The 17721-nt window shown below is 41.8% G+C and overlaps 1 protein-coding gene across 4 annotated transcripts in view; it reads left to right on the top strand.

The window, feature by feature from the left end:
* The window catches only part of fzd3a (frizzled class receptor 3a), a 30772-nt gene extending 13643 nt beyond the window's left edge, over positions 1 to 17129 (top strand). For 3 of the 4 annotated variants that reach the window (XM_016679497.1, XM_016679499.1, XM_016679498.1), the window contains 7 exons: positions 9248 to 9444; positions 9671 to 10133; positions 10214 to 10513; positions 11519 to 11770; positions 15495 to 15643; positions 16183 to 16608; positions 16681 to 17129. In XM_016679497.1, coding sequence (XP_016534983.1) covers positions 9248 to 9444; positions 9671 to 10133; positions 10214 to 10513; positions 11519 to 11770; positions 15495 to 15643; positions 16183 to 16608; positions 16681 to 16897 — 2004 coding nt within the window. In that variant the 3' untranslated portion in view covers positions 16898 to 17129. The remainder of the gene's footprint in view (positions 1 to 9247; positions 9445 to 9670; positions 10134 to 10213; positions 10514 to 11518; positions 11771 to 15494; positions 15644 to 16182; positions 16609 to 16680) is intronic. The other variant, XM_007567790.2, reaches the window with a different exon arrangement.
* Positions 17130 to 17721: the final 592 nt, after the last annotated feature.

Raw genomic sequence — 17721 nt, 5'->3', positions numbered from 1 at the left:
CTCTGCACCTCTTTTGTCCTCCCCCACCTCCCCCGTTGGCAGGACTTTACCGTTGCCCAGGAAACCGTCCCGATTGTGCTGTTAACAAAGGAAGCTCAGCTTTTTTTTTTTTTTTTTTGGGCCTCCCGGGAGGTGGTCCCCTCCGCCCTGCACCCTGACCTCCTCAAACCCTCCTCTTCTCCATCGATGCATCACCCATCGCCATGGCACCAAGCTCTGAAATTTGGAGCTCTGGAATGGCGGTAGAGGAGAACTGGAATGCCAGGGGGGCTGTATGAAGGGAAGGGGTAAAAGAGGTGACCGGGAGGTATTTATAAAAAGAACAAATCATCACAGACCGGGCGGCCATGTTGGGATCTTTTGTCGGCGGTTCACAGAACCTCAGCAACCGACTTGAGTCTCCATTAAAACCCAATCACTGTTTTGTTTTGAAGGCATATCCAGCTGCCAATGGCTGCTTTTCATTTCATTAGACTATTAATAATGAAAATCACAGTAATGGGATTCAGGACAGACTGCATATATCAGCACAGCGTGGGGTGAAACGGAGGTCAGGGATGTTTCTCTTCACGTCTTGAAGATCAGAGGGTTTCACCGCCCGGCGTTATGAAGAGCTCTGCAGTAGAGGAGGGAGAAATTATGCTAATTCTCTCTGCACTGTGTGGCAATTTAACCACAGCACTAATTTTCACAGCTACGCTGATGACACAGCTTTATGTCGCTATGTCTTTCCTGATGACCAGTGACTGATTAAATGTATTTTAGATGTTAAATCAATCTGAGAAAATATTTCTTTTTTAGCTCAATTAGGACTGAATTAAATATGTATTAATTGGCAGTGACGTTCAGAGAGAAACGAATAGTGAAACTCTAAGCTAAGGTTTTTATTTTGACTGTAGAACTGAGTCTTTGTGCCGCTATTGTACTTTTAATTTTATTTTAAATTGTTATAAAATAACTTCTTTTAGTAATTTATTTCAATTTAAGTGCTGAAATTATATTTTTTATCACTTGTTTATATTAAGCAGAAATTTATGCTAGTTTTGTTTTTAATTATTTCAGGACTTTATAATCTGAGTTTAGTTTTTCTTTAGTCTACTTGTAGTTTCCTCTGTAATGTTAACATAATCGTTAGCACCTTTATATCGTGCTTTATGTTTAAGTCTGATTAGTTTTTTGTGTTTTTGTTGGTTTCTGTTAGTAGCTGACCTTTTGTTGCCTCTTTGTTTAAAAGGCGCTCTAGAAGTTCAATTCAGGAATACGTTTGGTCAAAAGGAAAATTAAATGTTGTAACTCATTTAAATAAAGATTTATTATAGATGGTGATGGCAGAAATGTTTCTAGTTATTAATAATCTATCACCTTTTTGTACCAGTGCTTTTTTTGGGGGGGGGAGCAATGCTTAAATGCTTGATATTCTTTAAATATCACTAAATTTGGCGAACAATAGTCCTTTGCTGTTGCACATATAGATACTGTGATGTAAATAGTTAAATGACTCTTATATGGTTGGTTCTGGGTTGAACATGGCTTTCATGTTCATTGTAATAATTTTTTTTATTAGTTTGACTATATTTAAAAAAAGAATACATTTTTGAGCAGAATGTTTTTCCCTCTTGCTGTTCTGCTCTCTGTGGGACAAGCTGTTCTTTTAGCTACATAAACATGAAGTAAATAACTTCTCAACTCTGGTTTTAAAATTGTGTTACCTTTAAGAGTGATGGGTTTCAAAGTTTACACATGGTAACTTTTATTTTTGCAATTAAAACTATTTCAAAACAACTGAATTAATTGTGAAAGTAGAAGTCAATAAATTAGCATGTAGCCTTTTGACAGAAATGTGTTTTACATCCTCAGCTCCCTGTTTTGAGGCTGATGCTGAAGAAAAAATCTCCACAATAAACTTTTAGCCATTTACCGAAGCACAGGTCTCCAGTTTGATCAGTCAATCAATAAGAGGGAGTATTAATTATCTGTAATTGGAGATATTGGTTGTGTGACCAACCATACGACTAAGCTATCATTACTACGGTTGGCTCTTCTCTCACTGCTTCATACTGGATAAAGGCTTGTTGTAGATACTGAAGAGGAGCTGGAAGATAAAAGGGTTGAGGTATAAAAATAGTCTGAATAGGACAAGAGTTGAATGCGAGTCCTGATCTGTGGTGAATCATCCCAGTAGCCTACATATTTACTCAACCGTTTCTCCTAGCGCTTCTCTGTGCGGCACAGCGGAGTACAGTACGTTGTTCTGTAGCCTGCAGGAAGCCAAACGAAGGATAGGAATGAAGATGTGAGCTCTAGTAACTGCAGTAGATCAAATTGAGCGGTCTGTTTTTGCATCACCGATGAGTACTAGATGTTCAGAGACTAATCTACACGCTTTTGGTTGTTTGAAATGACATTCAGGATTTCTCAGCACTTATTCCTACAAAGAGCAGCAGACTGTAGTTTCCTTTATGTTTTATAAGATATAAACTTTATTCAGAAAGGGACAATGTACATGTTTAAAAGCCTTCAGAATTGAACCATTTAATACACCAAATCAAATCACATTTATATAGCACATTTCAGCAGCAAAGCATTTCAAAGTGCTTTACATCATTAAACACAAAAACACAGTCATGCAGCATTGAATCAACAATCAAAAACATTAAATTGGTATGAAGTTATATCAAAAACATGCAAAGTCTGACGTAATTGTTCATGTTTTCTTCTGTAAAGTGAAAGGCAGAAGAAAACATGAAGATGAACATAGTGGTACATCTTTAAAACAGCCAGTAGAAATGGTGAGTAACTTTTTTCCTTGACTGTTTTTTTCTTCTGATTTTAAGATAATAATTGGTGCAAGAAGTTCTGTTTTTTGTTTTATTTCATTAACTTTAGCTTATGAAAAATGGATTTCCCGATTTAACCACTTTTAGTTAATCATTTCTGTTTAACAGTAGGCTAAAATTCTACTTGTCACGTTTTGCTACTTTAGTTTCTGTTTCAACTCAAAATTGCCAATAAAAATCATCACAAAGTAAGTTCTGAGTCTAGTTTGGGCCTGACTGATGGTGCTGTACTATTTGTAGTATAAATAGAGCAATTTGTGATGATGTGGTCTGATGGGTGCATCTGAACGTTACCCACTTGTTTTTGCTTCATGGAGGATTCTGGGTCATGACCTGCTCTGACTGTGTGCGTTTCTGTCCCGTGATACTCGATGAAGCGTGACGACTTCAGTTGCTCAGAGATTACACAATTGACTGCTCGATTAATCTTGGCAATGACATGTAAGAAAATGATTGTACTAACATTTAGCTTGGGGTTAACGTCAGCTTGAGAGAGCAGATTGTTTTGACTGTAGTGTGAAACTTTAGTCTTTCATCAGTCTCTGCCCTCTTTCAGAAGCACAAGTGTGTGAATCTTTTTTCACAATAAGCCATTAGATGTGAGTGGCTGAAAAACATTCTGCCAATGATGTAGACAAATGCCAAGGATGAATGTAGCAACAGTTTGTTCAGCTCTGATGTTGGGGGATAAAAGAACAGATTAAGAACAAATCCAAGAACAAATGAAGAGATGAGAAGCAATGTTGCTTCTTATCACTTTATTTGTTGTTGGATTCTGAATTGCAGATGTTTTATTATCAGCTGATGTACAATTTTAAAGAAGGATTTAAGAGAATAAAACAGTATCATCTGGGTTTTATTTATTTAGTATTTTTAACCATATTTATAGAAGTGTAACCTCCCAAAAGAACCAACAAGTAGCCTTAGAAGATAGTTGAGGAAAAACTTAACATGTTCCCATGAATATGAATGACTTGAATTTTAAATCAAAAATTTGATTCCACAGTTTATTGTAAATTACTTTTTGACTCATCGTGTCAAAAGTATTCACACAGGACAGGATCATTACTTTTGCTGGATAGTCAACCACCCTGCTTATCAAGGACATTTAAATATGTCAGTTTGCTGGGATGGATCATTTTCTCTTAAACTTCTCAATCCTTATGGATGCTAAATCTGAATTGAACAGTACCCACCTTTCCATTACAAATGTGCTCTAAACATCATGTCAATGTTCTTCTTTGGTGTTCTAATGAGCCATCATTTGATCCAGGTGCGTTTAACCAGAGAGAGACCTAAAACATGCAGGATGCCAGCTCTCGAGGGCCGACTTTGGGCACCACTAGGATTTCTCCACAACTTGCTAAGGGACAGTTGAAAAAAGTATTGGTATATAGTGGAACCATTATGAACCATTTCGACCCGGCGTGAAATAGAGAACATCCACTATCAATCCACTATAGCCAATTCTTGTTTTTAAACATCCTGTTGTGTACTAGTTCCACCACTGGCAAGAGAACGGTTCAGACGTCTCGTTAGACGTGAAACATGCTGAGGATGAGTGGAGGGAAGTCAGATCTGGGCACTTAGAGAAATCAGAGCGAATATTTAACTAGATTAATACCCATCCGTCCTAACAAGCCATTTGCTGCCCGTCCTGTCCATCCCATCCCCCTCTTCTCTGGGCCTGTCTGTCATTCAGGCCTTCTGTCTTTACATTATGGGGGAGGGGACATACTGTGCGTCTGTGATTTGACTGGGGTGTGGTTCGAAGTCTTGATGCAACACAAACACATGTAGGTGTATGCAAATGAATCCATGGAAAGCCAGTGAGGCTTTCTGCACTCACACTGCTTCTTGGCACAATTTCTCAGTGTGTGAGAGCATCACTGCACTGCTCGGTGGGTGTGTTAGCCTGTGAATAATATACTTCCGTTGGTAGTTCTCCTTGTGAGCAAGTGTGTGCATGTTGTCAGTGTGTGTCAGTCAGCCACAGCGTGGTCCTCCCTGGAACACAAAGGGGCTTGTCTGCAGCAGCGCAGGGAGCCCTGTGGAGGTTCGAGTGGGGGAGAACGGTGGAGGGGGGGAGTGACATTATTGGGGTGCAAAGGGGGGATTATCAAGAAAGAGGCCAGACTTGTTTTTATGAACTCATCTCCAGAAATTGTCACTCGTCCTGCTCCACTGATCCCTTTGTTTGGATTTCCTCAAAAGCCGCCTTATAATCCGGTGCGCCTTATGTATGGACCAATATTGAGCCACAACAGGTCTAGCATCTACGGTAAGCAGCCGCCGACTTCATTTTCATCCGTAGAAGAAGAAGCGCGCGGTGCATGCTGGGATAGTTGTCAGAACGCTGGTTTGTTAATAAAGTTTGACTGACCTATCTACCTACCGACCGTCTAGAATCAGGTCGTCTGCAGGTCATTTAGCACCACTTTCTCCACGAACATGCTGTGTGCAAACCGAGAAGGGTGACCATAGTCCGCCCACGCCCCAGCCCAGTTGAGGAAGGCTGTCCCCGACCAGAGTTGGACTGTTTTGTTGACATTCCGTTTAGTGGAGCTCCATCTAGTGGATGCATAACGTAACTCCAGCCTCTACTGTAATGTCTATTTTATGTGCCTTATAATGCGGTGCACCTTATATATGAAAAAAGTTTTAAAATAGGCCATTCATTGAAGGTGCGCCTTATAATCCAGTGCGCCTTATAGTGTGGAAAATACGGTAGGTTGCTTAAATTTTTTCTATTAGTTTTAGATACTGAAATGTCTCTCCCCATCAGCAACAGTCAAAAGCAATTACACTTAAACCAATCCAGACTTCTCAAAAATACTATGTAGTTGCATTTTATTCAAGCTGCAGTTAGGATTGCTACCTTTCAGAAATCAAAATAAGGGACGCCCAACAAAATGGTACTCCAATCAGAGTAGCATACCTTTAACACGTTTATACTCAAGTAGATTTATTTAAGCTTTAATGAAGTGGGTGTAAAATGTATTTGGTAAAAATCTACTGAAGAACTGAGTAATTGATCGTAACACCTGATTTAATATTCAAAATGTGTCCTCAGACAACCCAAAACATAAAAGTTATGATAACATTCTGGTATTAAAAATAGTATTACCAAAATATTTATACAAATAAAGAGTTAGGTTTGGAGGCTGGTTCTAGACCAGATGTACCATAAAGGGCCAGTTTAGTCAGTGTTTATTTGTGGAGAGCACTTAAAAATGTGTGTCTGGTGTATTCTTGGTTAGCATGTTTTTTCTCCATTGATAGGAAGTCAAGTTATCCAAACTGGTAAACCACGTTAATAAAATAAAAGTTAAATAATGATTTAAATGACCGCTGAACAATTATTCATAAAATGTATCAACATTTCTAAATAAAACATACAGAAACAAACCGTTTTAAAGTAGGAAATATTTAGGTATGCACTGTTAATCTATTAGTATGATTTGTTCTTTAAATTGCCATTCATATTACTTTGACTGATACTATTATATATTAAATAAATTATCATCCAAACTCAACATCCTAAGCAAATAATCAATTCATAATAGTCTTTTAAAAGCAACTGAATCAATAATAAAAAGTTCTGTACCGTATCAGCCTCAGGAGATGATTGAGGGATAAAGAGATGCGAACGGGTCTTCAGTGTTCCTCTCCTGATCCATTCTGTCTGATATCAATCACATCACACAGCAGCACACGGCACCACGATGGACACATTTTTAAATAATTGCCTGTTCAGCCTGGAATGTGCGTCTCTTCATTCACGTCTGTATTTCTGCCAGAGTTCTTACTTCTAAGGATGGTGGAGTATCGGATCGAGGATATTTTAAGACGATAGCAACTCACCGCGGCTGTGTAGTGTCCGTCTCTAAGCAACCGTGACAACATTGTCGGACCGCAGCGTTCCGAGGAGTGCGGAGGTCCTTTATCTCCCGCCACGACAATTTAACTGACCTTAATATTTCCTGTGTTTTATTTTGGTCATTATTGTTACACTTAGTGTTGATATCTGTGTGATAGGCGTGTCTGTTTCACATTTATGGAAAATACGGAACAAATCGTGTCCCGTATTGGTTAAATATGGGACACAACATTTATCAAATACGGGACGATTCTGTATTTTACGGACCGGTAGCAACCCTACCCTGTATATTTCTGAGGTTTTTCTTCTTTTGACTTCATAATGTTTGACAACAAAAATTAAAACTTCTCAATGTTTGACATTGTCTAGCAAAATGTTTTTACGTCAGGCTACAATAGAATGTTCAGTTCCAATGGTATCAATGACATCAGCAGTGATGTCATCACTCTATGATATCACAAGGGAATCTCTCTCTTGAATGTAGCTCACAGGCAGCGTTTTCTCAGATCTGTTCCACAGTTCTATCGCGACAGATCACTCTTCAGAGCACGTTCAAATTTTATCGAAAAGAACCGGATATCGATTCCAGATATTACACGCCTTTCAGAGAAGTGAGAATTTACCAGAATATCGACATGAAGCAACAGCAGATTGCTTGTGAACATGAAGCTTTTCCAGCTGAGCTTTCATGGGGTCGACATGATGGACCTCAACATCCAAGTCGACTACGGTGCTATCATTTTCCCTTTGGAAGATGACAGCGACAGCCCCATTAAGCCGGAAGATGAATCAGCAGAGGTCCAGGGGGAATCAAGTCCTTCCGGCGACTTGGAGAGTCCAAGATCATTGGAAGTCGAGCAGAAAACGACTCCCTCTGCAGGCTTCAAGATAATCTCCTTAGTGGAAGATGTGAAAGAGACGAGCCAACACCTCAAATATCTCACAAAGCAGGTAGACGATCTTAAAAAAGAATTGCGGAGTAAGATTTTTGAACTCCATGAGGAAAGACACCGAAGGATTGCATATCAGGCTGAAGTCAAATCACAGCAGGAGGAGATTCAAAAACTGTTAAAAATGTTGGATAAAGAACGTCGCCTGCAAGTCAAACGTGACCATGGAAGAAACGTACCAGAGATTACAGGTGTATCAAAGGTTTCTTGCTCTTCCAAAGTTACAACCGACAAGAGTATTCTTCAACAGCTGGACTACTTCAAGAGGGAGGCTGAAAAATACGCCTTCCGCAATAAAGATCTGGTAGAAGTTATAGTTGAAGAATACAGAGTGAGACTGAAATATGAGGAGCAACTCAAAAGTCACTCTGAGCAAGCTTCCAAATTCAAAGCACAGGAGGAAACGGTGAAATCTCTGCAGGGTCAGGTTACAGACCTGAAGGTGGAGTTGAAACTTGCTCTGGAAAATGATCATCATAGAGTCTCCACCCAACCAGAGGTCCCCCTGCAAACAGAAGACTCCCTACAAACAGAGGAGACCAAGAAAAGACAGACCTCCAATCAACCAGGGAGGTCCGAGGAAAGACTGACATTCATGCGACCAACCTCCACTGACTGCATGGAGGGTCTTCATGTTGGCATTGGCGTGAAGGCCAGTCTATGCCCGGCTCGGCCTTTACACCGACCCACACCCAGGTGGCACTAACCTAGGTCACTATCCAAGCCCAGGTTTTGCCAACACTGGGCATTATGTAAATTCAATCCTTTCCACAAGTTTAGGAAATCAAAACAGACACAGGCAAATAAAATTCATATTTTATTTGCCTGTGTCTATTGGACATTTCAATGGAGAAAACACAAGATCAATTTTTAACTCAGAGTTAAAAACACCAAAATAACATTATTAAAACTTTCCTATATAAAAGCAGAAGCAGGTAGAATTTCTAAAAAATTAATTGGTCTCTCTAAATTGTCCTAAGGTGTGAATGTGTGTGCGCAAGGATAAGTGTGTTAGATGATGGATGGATGAACATTTTTTAAAAGTGTTTGACAGTAGAATATGAAACAGAGAATTTGTGAAAATCCCTCTGGCTCTGCTGCTGTTCAGAAACAACCAATCAGAACCAAAAGGAGTGGTTTCTAATGTGTTGAATGTGTCGGTGTATTATAAGTCTGACGGGCCACCAGGCTTTACTTGTGTCCCCACCAGGCTTAGCATTTTATTTGTATTTTTTTTTAATATATATATATGTTTGCATTTTTTTAAGATTTTATAGGCGGTGTTCAGTGATATTTTCAAATTTTCTGTCAACTTTAAACAATGTTTAACTCAAAAACACAGTGGGCTGTTAGATGAATGACTGCCGAGTGCCCCAACCACCAGGCTTAGCAAGTTTTCTGGGGGAAACCTTGCAATGAGTTTGGTTTGTTTGACACAGAGAAGTATGAAAGCAAACCACATCAGCTGAAAACTTAACAAATGTTGCAACTTTGGTCCCCTATCAAACCAAGTCTATCAAACTGTCAGGTGTAAAAACAGCCCAAAACACTCTTGTCTTTTTCTCTGCCTGATTCTCCAGCCGTTCCATCCCATGGTGAACCTGCAGTGCTCTCCAGACCTCAGGATGTTCCTGTGTGCCATCTATGCTCCGGTGTGCACCGAGTACGGCCGAATGACTCTGCCCTGTCGCCGCCTCTGCCTGCAGGCCAGGAGCGACTGCTACAAACTGATGGACATGTTTGGGGTCAGCTGGCCAGAGGAGATGGACTGCAACAGGTTGGAACAGCAGTAGTTCTTCTCTGGATTTATGTTGGCAGGGTCAGCTAATTGGCTTTTCTGGGTTTGCACGTTGAACATATTTTGACTTGAAGTCAGGTGGAATGGAAGAAACTTATTGGACTCTTGGTCCAATCAGACCTCAATAAGCAACAATCGTGATAAAAAGAAGTGTAGAAAGCTCACCAGCTGGAATCACCAAGTCACTGCTTTCTTCCTCCCTCAGGTTCCCAGACTGCGATGAGCCCTACCCTCGACCTGCAGACCTCCTGTCCACCTCAGACTCAACCGAGTCCCCCGTCTCCGTCCAGCGGGACTACGGCTTCTGGTGTCCCCGGGAACTCAAAATCGAGCCAGAACTTGGCTACTCCTTCCTGGGGGTTCGAGACTGCTCCCCCCCGTGTCCCAACATGTATTTTACTCGTGAGGAACTGACGTTTGCCCGCTACTTTATCGGAGTGGTGTCCATCGTCTGCCTGTCGGCGACACTCTTCACCTTCCTGACTTTCCTCATCGACGTGTCAAGGTTCCGCTACCCGGAGCGGCCCATTATCTTCTATGCTGTCTGCTACATGATGGTGTCCTTGGTGTTCTTCCTCGGCTTCCTGCTGGAGGACAGAGTTTCCTGTAATGCAGCGAGTCCAGGAAGATTTAGGGCGTCCACAGTGACTCAAGGCTCCCATAATAAGGTCAGATCTTCACCTTGTGTTCTCCGCTGTCTTTATTCCCTCCTGCATGGTGATTAAAAATCTGTCTTTCTCTCGCCTAGGCCTGCACGCTTCTCTTCATGGTGCTGTACTTCTTCACCATGGCTGGCAGTGTGTGGTGGGTCATACTGACCATCACCTGGTTCCTAGCAGCTGTTCCTAAGTGGGGCAGTGAGGCCATAGAGAAGAAGGCGCTCCTCTTCCACGCCTGCGCCTGGGGCGTCCCAGGTGTCCTCACCGTCACTCTGCTCGCCATGAACAAGATAGAGGGCGACAGCGTGAGCGGCGTGTGCTTTGTGGGGCTTTACAACCTGATGGCACTGCGTTGGTTCCTGCTGGCCCCATTGGGCCTGGACGTCGTGGTGAGGAAGACCCTTTTAGCAAACTATGATGGATTTTATTGCTCTTCTTCTGAGGCAATAATCAGGTTCCCACACATCCTTACAAATAATTAAATTCATGCATCTAAATTATGGCCTTAAAATGACTTAAATTCATAAAACAAAATTTATGTTGTCTTAAATAAATGAATCACAGGTCATACATTTTATCATGAAAGCACTGTTTAATCTTTATTCTCGTGTGTGTTTTTTTCTTGCTCAGCATTTCTGCCAGGTAAAGGTTGAGTTGGGTGCAGACATCTTCATTGAGGCTACTGCTAACTAGCTGCTAATAATACACATTAGCTAGCTTGATGTCCTGATTTTTAAAAAGTCTTATATTTATGAATTTAAATTTAACACCTTAAAATGTCTTAAATCTGTTAAAGACAATGTAGGTTGGCATTAAATATGGCAATCACAGGTCTTAAATGTTGCGGCTGTGGAAATATTTTCTCTTACAGAACTTTGTATCAAGCAAACGTTTGAGTCACACAAAGACATTGTCACTCATTACATTCTGTTTGTTGAGGCAATTAGGGCTACCAGTAGCAAGCTGCTAATACGTGCCAGCAATGCATCACCAGTTGGTTGGATGAAGTTAGTTTTTACCACTGGCTCACTTATGTTGCCAACCCATATGATGCTAAGTGCATTCTGGGCAAAAAAATCAAAACCTTTCAGTCTTGTGGAGGTTCAGGCCATAGAGAGCTGCTGCCAAAAGCTGCAAACAGACCCCAGAGATGTCCGTTTTTGCTACGGTTTGATTGTAATACTGCAGCATCCCTTATTATCCCCTGTAGTTATAGTTTTGTTTACTCTTCAGTTTCATTCATGGTGGCATTAAAAACATCTTAAAAGCCTTAAATTTGACTTTCTGAAACCTGCAGAAACCCTGTAAATGCAGCTCTTCCTTCTGCTGCATGAACAGCTACATTGTTAGCTCATGTAAGGCACATTTAAACCTTCCTGCTTCTCTCCTCCTAGGTGGGAGTTGTGCTCCTGCTGGCGGGCATCGCTGCCCTTAACCGGGTCCGCATGGAGATCCCGCTGGAGAAGGAGAACCAGGAGAAGCTGGTGAAATTCATGATTCGCATAGGCGTGTTCTCCGTTCTCTACCTGGTTCCCCTGTTGACCGTCGTGGCCTGCTACCTTTATGAGAGCAGCTACCGGACCGTCTGGGAGACTACCTGGGTGCAGGAGAAGTGCAGGGACTACCACATCCCCTGCCCATATAAGGTAACCCAGCATGACTGTGAGTGAAAAACACTTCACTGTCACAGAAAGCCTCAGAGTAACTATTCTGGTGCTCATAGAAACTGTTAGCATTAGGCTGTTCTGTGCCTGAAGCTCATTGTTCATCCATAAACAAATGTTTGATTATATTTCACAATTGAATGGAGTGTAAAACCCAGATGTTAAAGCCTCTAAATTTAGCTTTTAGAAGCTAATCACTGCAACTGAAGTGATGAGGCGTCTTCTTATTCACACAGTCCAGAACTGAAAAACATAAAACTGTTTCCTTTCTGACAGAAGAGAACAAGAGTCATTTAAAGCTGAAGGTTGTTGTTGAAAAGTTTCAACGGTTTAAACTGCAGAAATGAGTTTAATTTAGAAAGTCCTGGCACACAGCAGCTGTTTCTTCTTACTGCTTCCCACCATCGTTTGTACTTTTTATGACCTTTTCTACAAAGATTGAGGAAAAGTGTTAGAGAATGCTGTGGACATTTTGTTTTTGTTTGGGAACATTTACGGTGTCAAAAGAAACCACATTGAAGTCGTTTGTAGAGCAGCACCGGGTTTTGTTTTGTTTTCACAGTGTTGACCTGCTGCTATGATTCCCATTAAGACCTAAACCAGCTTTCTGCTTCATTCAGTCTTTAGTTGTTTATGTGCAGAGCCACTGCAGCATCACAACGAGGGGATTTACTAATATTTACTCATATTTTCAAAAAGGTAAAATGATCTGGAGGGACTTTATGTCAGTGATGTCTAAACTTTTTGCCACAAAGGCCAAAATCCACATTTGTTTTCATACTGAAGTTTTCTTGTTCCTTTTTAATTCTTATCTGAATAATAAATTAAACATGTAACATTTTCTTGAAGCAAACAAAAATAATCAGATGGTTTTAGAAAAGGGATCTTTAGAACATTGTAGATCATAAACGTATAACAGATTTCACACAATTCTGTTTTTATAGGACATGATTACAATTAATCACAGTTAGTATTAAGCCATTGTAACTCCATTTATTGGCATTGAATATTCGACTCCTTCCTTGTTTTGTTGACCCGCCCAGGGCTGTTTGTGTCGGTTTGCTCTGATGTGCAGCTGGGATGTTTGAAGGGAAGCTCATGTTGACGGCAGGCGGCGGAGCAGCTGGGTGGAAATGTGTGTGAGGCGCGCAGAGCTCCATGTGGGATCTGATGTTTGTCTCAGTGGAGTCTCTGCTGCCTCCAGCGCCGCGGCAGCACAGATAATAAAGCTGTTAATAATTGATAGAGCGCCGTCTCCTTTCAGACGGCATCACCTGACCAGTCCTCCCTGAGCGCCTGTTGTTGTTTTCTTGATATTATGAACACTGGATTAATGCTCAGATGAGTCCCGGTTTTAATCTGTGCCTGAAACGCCGCGGTAATCCACCGTGTGTTTCTGCTGGGGTCGCTGGGGTCAAACCTCTCCACGGCAACAGCACATCTGAACGTAAGCAACATTATACAGTGGAAATGCTGCTGGGTTGTGGCAGAATATATTAATAAAACCCATCAATAAACTGTTAAGATGATAAATAACCTGCTCTGCATTCAATGAGTACGTCTTGATGTTAAATCATATTGATTGTCTTTTCATTTATGTCATCTGGCAGATGAAAACTGCTTTGATTTGATGGAAAAATAATGTTTAAAAACATAATACCATTACCTAATAATAATATAGTAAATACATGCTGACATGAGCAGGTTTTTCATTTTTGTCATGGAATAATGACATTACATTTCCACTAGAAAAGACTATTATTAGATTTAAGTTTTGGTTTATAGGTTTTAAAATGTCAACATTCCACAGAAGAAAATCCTACTTCTACAAAGTCTCACATTTTTCTTTATTTTAAAACCTATAAGAATAAAAGTAAAACAGTGTTTCTTTAAAAAATAACAACAAAATTCCAACAGTAGGTATTTATATTTATCTAAGTTTCATTTCTCCGGACAAAGGACAGAATTGTCTCTTTGGATTGTAAAGGTTGCAGATTCCTATTCTAGAGCCTCGAGGGCCAGATTTGGCCCTCGGGCCTTAAGTTTGACCCACAGATGCATTCACACTCAGATACATTCCTATGCATCAGTAGGAAGGAAGAAATCCAACATGTCTTCATAAAGCCTGACAGGGCCAAGACGTCCGCCATGCGGAGCTCCTCTGGATACAGCAGGGAGCAAAGCTGCGTTTCCAGGCTGGACAGAAGCTGACTGAACCAGGTTACCTCAGTGAACCCTGAGGCTGGAGCTGACGGTCTGATCCCTGCTGTAATGAGCGTGTCTGTGGGTCTGAGCTGCAGCCCTCCTCTAACGGTGTGCGGCAGAAACCGGAGCAAAGATGGCAGACCGACCAGAGGCAGGACGCTCTTCTCCTTCTGTCTGGCTCGATAACCAGATGTGTCAGTCATGGTGCTAACACGGTACGCAGAGAAGCTACCGTTCTCAGGCAAGAGGGTAAGAGTCAGCCGTCAAATCAGAGCAGATGTCTGCTGATTGTCTCTGCCTCCAGCGTGAGACGTTCAGCTGTTAGTGGAGAAGTGGAGCACATCAATGTTTACACACAGTGGCCTGTATCTGCTGCATGAGCAGCTTCACCGGCTCATCATCATGCTCTTTATATAAATCTCTAGCGCAGCCGCTTTCCTACTGAATATCAGCTGCTATTGTCCCATTAAAACACAGATCTGATTCAGTTTGAGCACTTTCTTTTAGGTTTTGGCATTTTTGAAAAAGATTGAAAACAAAACAGCTTTTGCAGTCTAGTAGAGACTTAACTAACATGGAAGACTGAATAAAGATTCTTTCATCTGATTGTATTTATGTAACATGTTACATATAGAGCCTTGATAGCTCTTGACACAAGGAGGAAGTGGAAGGAAAGTGAAACATGGCATTTAAAAAACAGATAAGAGTTGTATTCAGACCAGAGCTGGTGCTTTAAAGCATTCATTTTGATTGATTACATAGATTTGACCACATAAAAAAATGTTATCAAAATGTTGATGTTTTTTTTCTTGGCACACATTTCTGGTAAATCACGGCGTAAATCTGGCTCACAAATGACAGGCAGACAACAACAAGCTGCTTCTTTTGGCAAACTAGGGGTTAATTTTCACTTCAACAAAGATCTGAGATGTTTATTTTGTCAAAGTTTGTGACTATTTAAAAATCACTACAAATCAATCAAGTCACATAGGTTGGTCAAATGTCAACTGTATAAAGGGGGTCAAAAACAAATATATGCCACACTTTTCAGACACTTTATCATCTGTAAGAGAAAAAAAAAACAATAACAAACCTTTCATAATTTACCTTCCACTGATGAATTATGTTCTACATGGTGTTGCTCTACCACACAAACCCTAAAAAGTAGATCCATTTTCCTTTTTTCTGTAACTGTTTCACTGTATTTTTTTCATTTTACTTACAGCTTTACAACGGTGTAGATGGGGAAAAAAACAGTAAATTTCTGTCAAAATATTTTGGGATTAATTTAAAAAAAAAAATCTAAAATTAAAACTTGGAAGTCTGATTTCTTTCTTGCTGCATGTTTTCAACTTTTGGAGCTCAGAAATGTCCTCATTCTTCCTAGGAAAATTTCTGACATTTTTCTTGTTGTTTTTGGCAGAAATTTGGCCTTTTTTCTCCCTATAAAGGCCCTGATGCGTACAGTTCTCCTCCGTCACCAGCTCCTCCTGTCTTTCAGGTGGAGAGCACCAGCCGCCCCGACCTGGCGCTCTTCCTCATCAAATACCTGATGATGCTGATTGTGGGAATCCCCTCTGTGTTCTGGGTGGGCAGTAAGAAGACCTGCTTTGAGTGGGCCAGCTTCTTCCACGGCAAGAGGCGCAAAGAGTACGTACCCACCAGACCCCGACACCGTCAGGGGGTACATTCCATAAATTTTGTCGTGGCAGGACAATTTAATCTAGAATATTTTCTTTTTATCACTGAACTTTTTTGTCAGAAAAAAGTTTGAGGCGACAAAAGCTGAACATTTTTCCAGCTTGTGCATGTCTCACAAATTTCTGCATCCAAAAAAAATAAATAAAAATTAGTGAGAAAAATCTCAGAAGTTCTGAGATTAATCTCAGAAATTTTCCAGAAGTTTTTTCTCACAAATTTTTGACTTTAGCAGCTCAAACATTTAAGTTTTCTCAGAAAATTTTACTATTTGTATCGATCTTCAATGGCCCTAATACGCCCCCTTCAGGCGGGTCGCCCTCTAGGCCCAGACTTGGGTCCATGTTGGTTCTGGTCCATGTTGGTTCTGGTCCATGTTGGTTCTGGTCCATGTTGGTTCTGGTCCATGGTGGTTCTGGTGTTTGCTCCAGAGTTGTCAGGTTGTTGGTGAACACAAGCCCCTCTCTGCACCCCCCCTCCTCCAAACTCAGAGCATTAACCCCCTGTCCCACTGCCTGCTCCACCCACTCCTCCATCCTCTCCTACCACACCCACCGCCCCACCACCTTCCCCTTGTCCCTCCCCACCCTTCTGCGTCTCTCCCTGCCCACCTTCTCGTCGTCGTCTTCCTCCTCCGCCTCCTCCCTGCCCCGCCGCAGTGGGATGGTCAACGACAGCCGCCAGGTTCTCCAGGAGCCCGACTTCGCCCAGCTGCTGTACCGGGACCCCAACACGCCCATCGTGAGGAAGTCGCGGGGCACGTCCACCCAGGGCACCTCCACCCACGCCTCTTCCACCCACCTGGCCATGCTGGACGAGCCGCCCAGCGCCAGCACCAGCCGGGCCGGATCGGTGCGCAGCGCTCGCTCCAAGATGAGCAGTTACCACGGCAGCCTGCACCGCTCCAGAGACGGCAGGTGGGTTTCCCCCGTCACCTCTCCAGATGTTTGGATGTTGGTTGCTGAACTCGTCCCGGGTCTCCCTGGCAGGTACACGACGTCCAGCATGCCCCGCCTCAGCGACCAGTCCAGACACTGCAGCACCAACCGACTGGACGGCCTGTCCAGACACGACTCCGCCTTGCGCCTGGACAGCCAATCACGGCACAGCAGCACCAGAGACCTGAGTGGCGCCGCGCAGGCCGTCCTCGGTGTCCCCGGAAACGGGATTCACCGGGTGTTGGACGAGGATGGAGCTGCAGCCTGAAGGGACAAATGAAGGAGGGAGACCCACCCCAGGTCAGAGTGGGACCCAGAACCAGACTGTTGATCCAGTCAGAGGAAGGGAAGTACTTTTGGATCTTTGCCTTAATGTCTCTCAGCTTTATCTGCCAGCCCAGCTGATCCAAAAAAAACAAAAACAGAAAAAAGACTCTCCAAGCTGACTGTCACTGGGTTTACAAATGGAGACGAAACTTTGGACCTAAACTCCTGAGCCTGACAAAAACAAAATGTGAATTTTATTTTTTGTTTTGTACTTGTTTAACTTGTGACTTTGAAATGGATTTAATGGATGAGACAGGAGCTTTGTCCTCAAGCCTGGGCATCTTGGCACTCAAAATATTTAAAGCCTGATTTTCCCCTTTAGCTCAGGCATCTGCTGCAGTTTTGGGTGTCTTTATCTTCATGTGAAGCTTTGTGTTACATCAGCCTGTTTTACACCGTCCCGAACGATAGCTGTGTTTCCATTGGCCATATAATTGCACAAATTGACATTTTAAAGATAAATTTGCTTACAAAAACATGCTAATTTCAAAAAACTCTTTTTTGCTAAAACGTTCTAGCACTCTGTGGTGGTTTTGTTTTTGGGAAATTGGTATATTTTTACAAACCTGCAATGGAAACACTTTTATTGCATCACATGATGCTGCCACTGGCACAAACCACGAAGAAGACGACAGGAAGTGGTCGGAGGATGATGGTGCAGCATGTTTTTTAATGACTTATCATGTCAGCAAACTTACTCATATGTAATTTTTATTGTTTTATTTAATGGAAACATCGCAACTGCAAAATATAGACACACTTTGC

The sequence above is a fragment of the Poecilia formosa genome, unplaced genomic scaffold (assembly GCF_000485575.1).
Source record: "Poecilia formosa unplaced genomic scaffold, Poecilia_formosa-5.1.2 Scaffold213, whole genome shotgun sequence".
Classification (NCBI taxonomy): domain Eukaryota; kingdom Metazoa; phylum Chordata; class Actinopteri; order Cyprinodontiformes; family Poeciliidae; genus Poecilia; species Poecilia formosa.
Note: the sequence above shows the minus strand (reverse complement) of the source record. Positions and strands in the feature narration are given on the sequence as shown.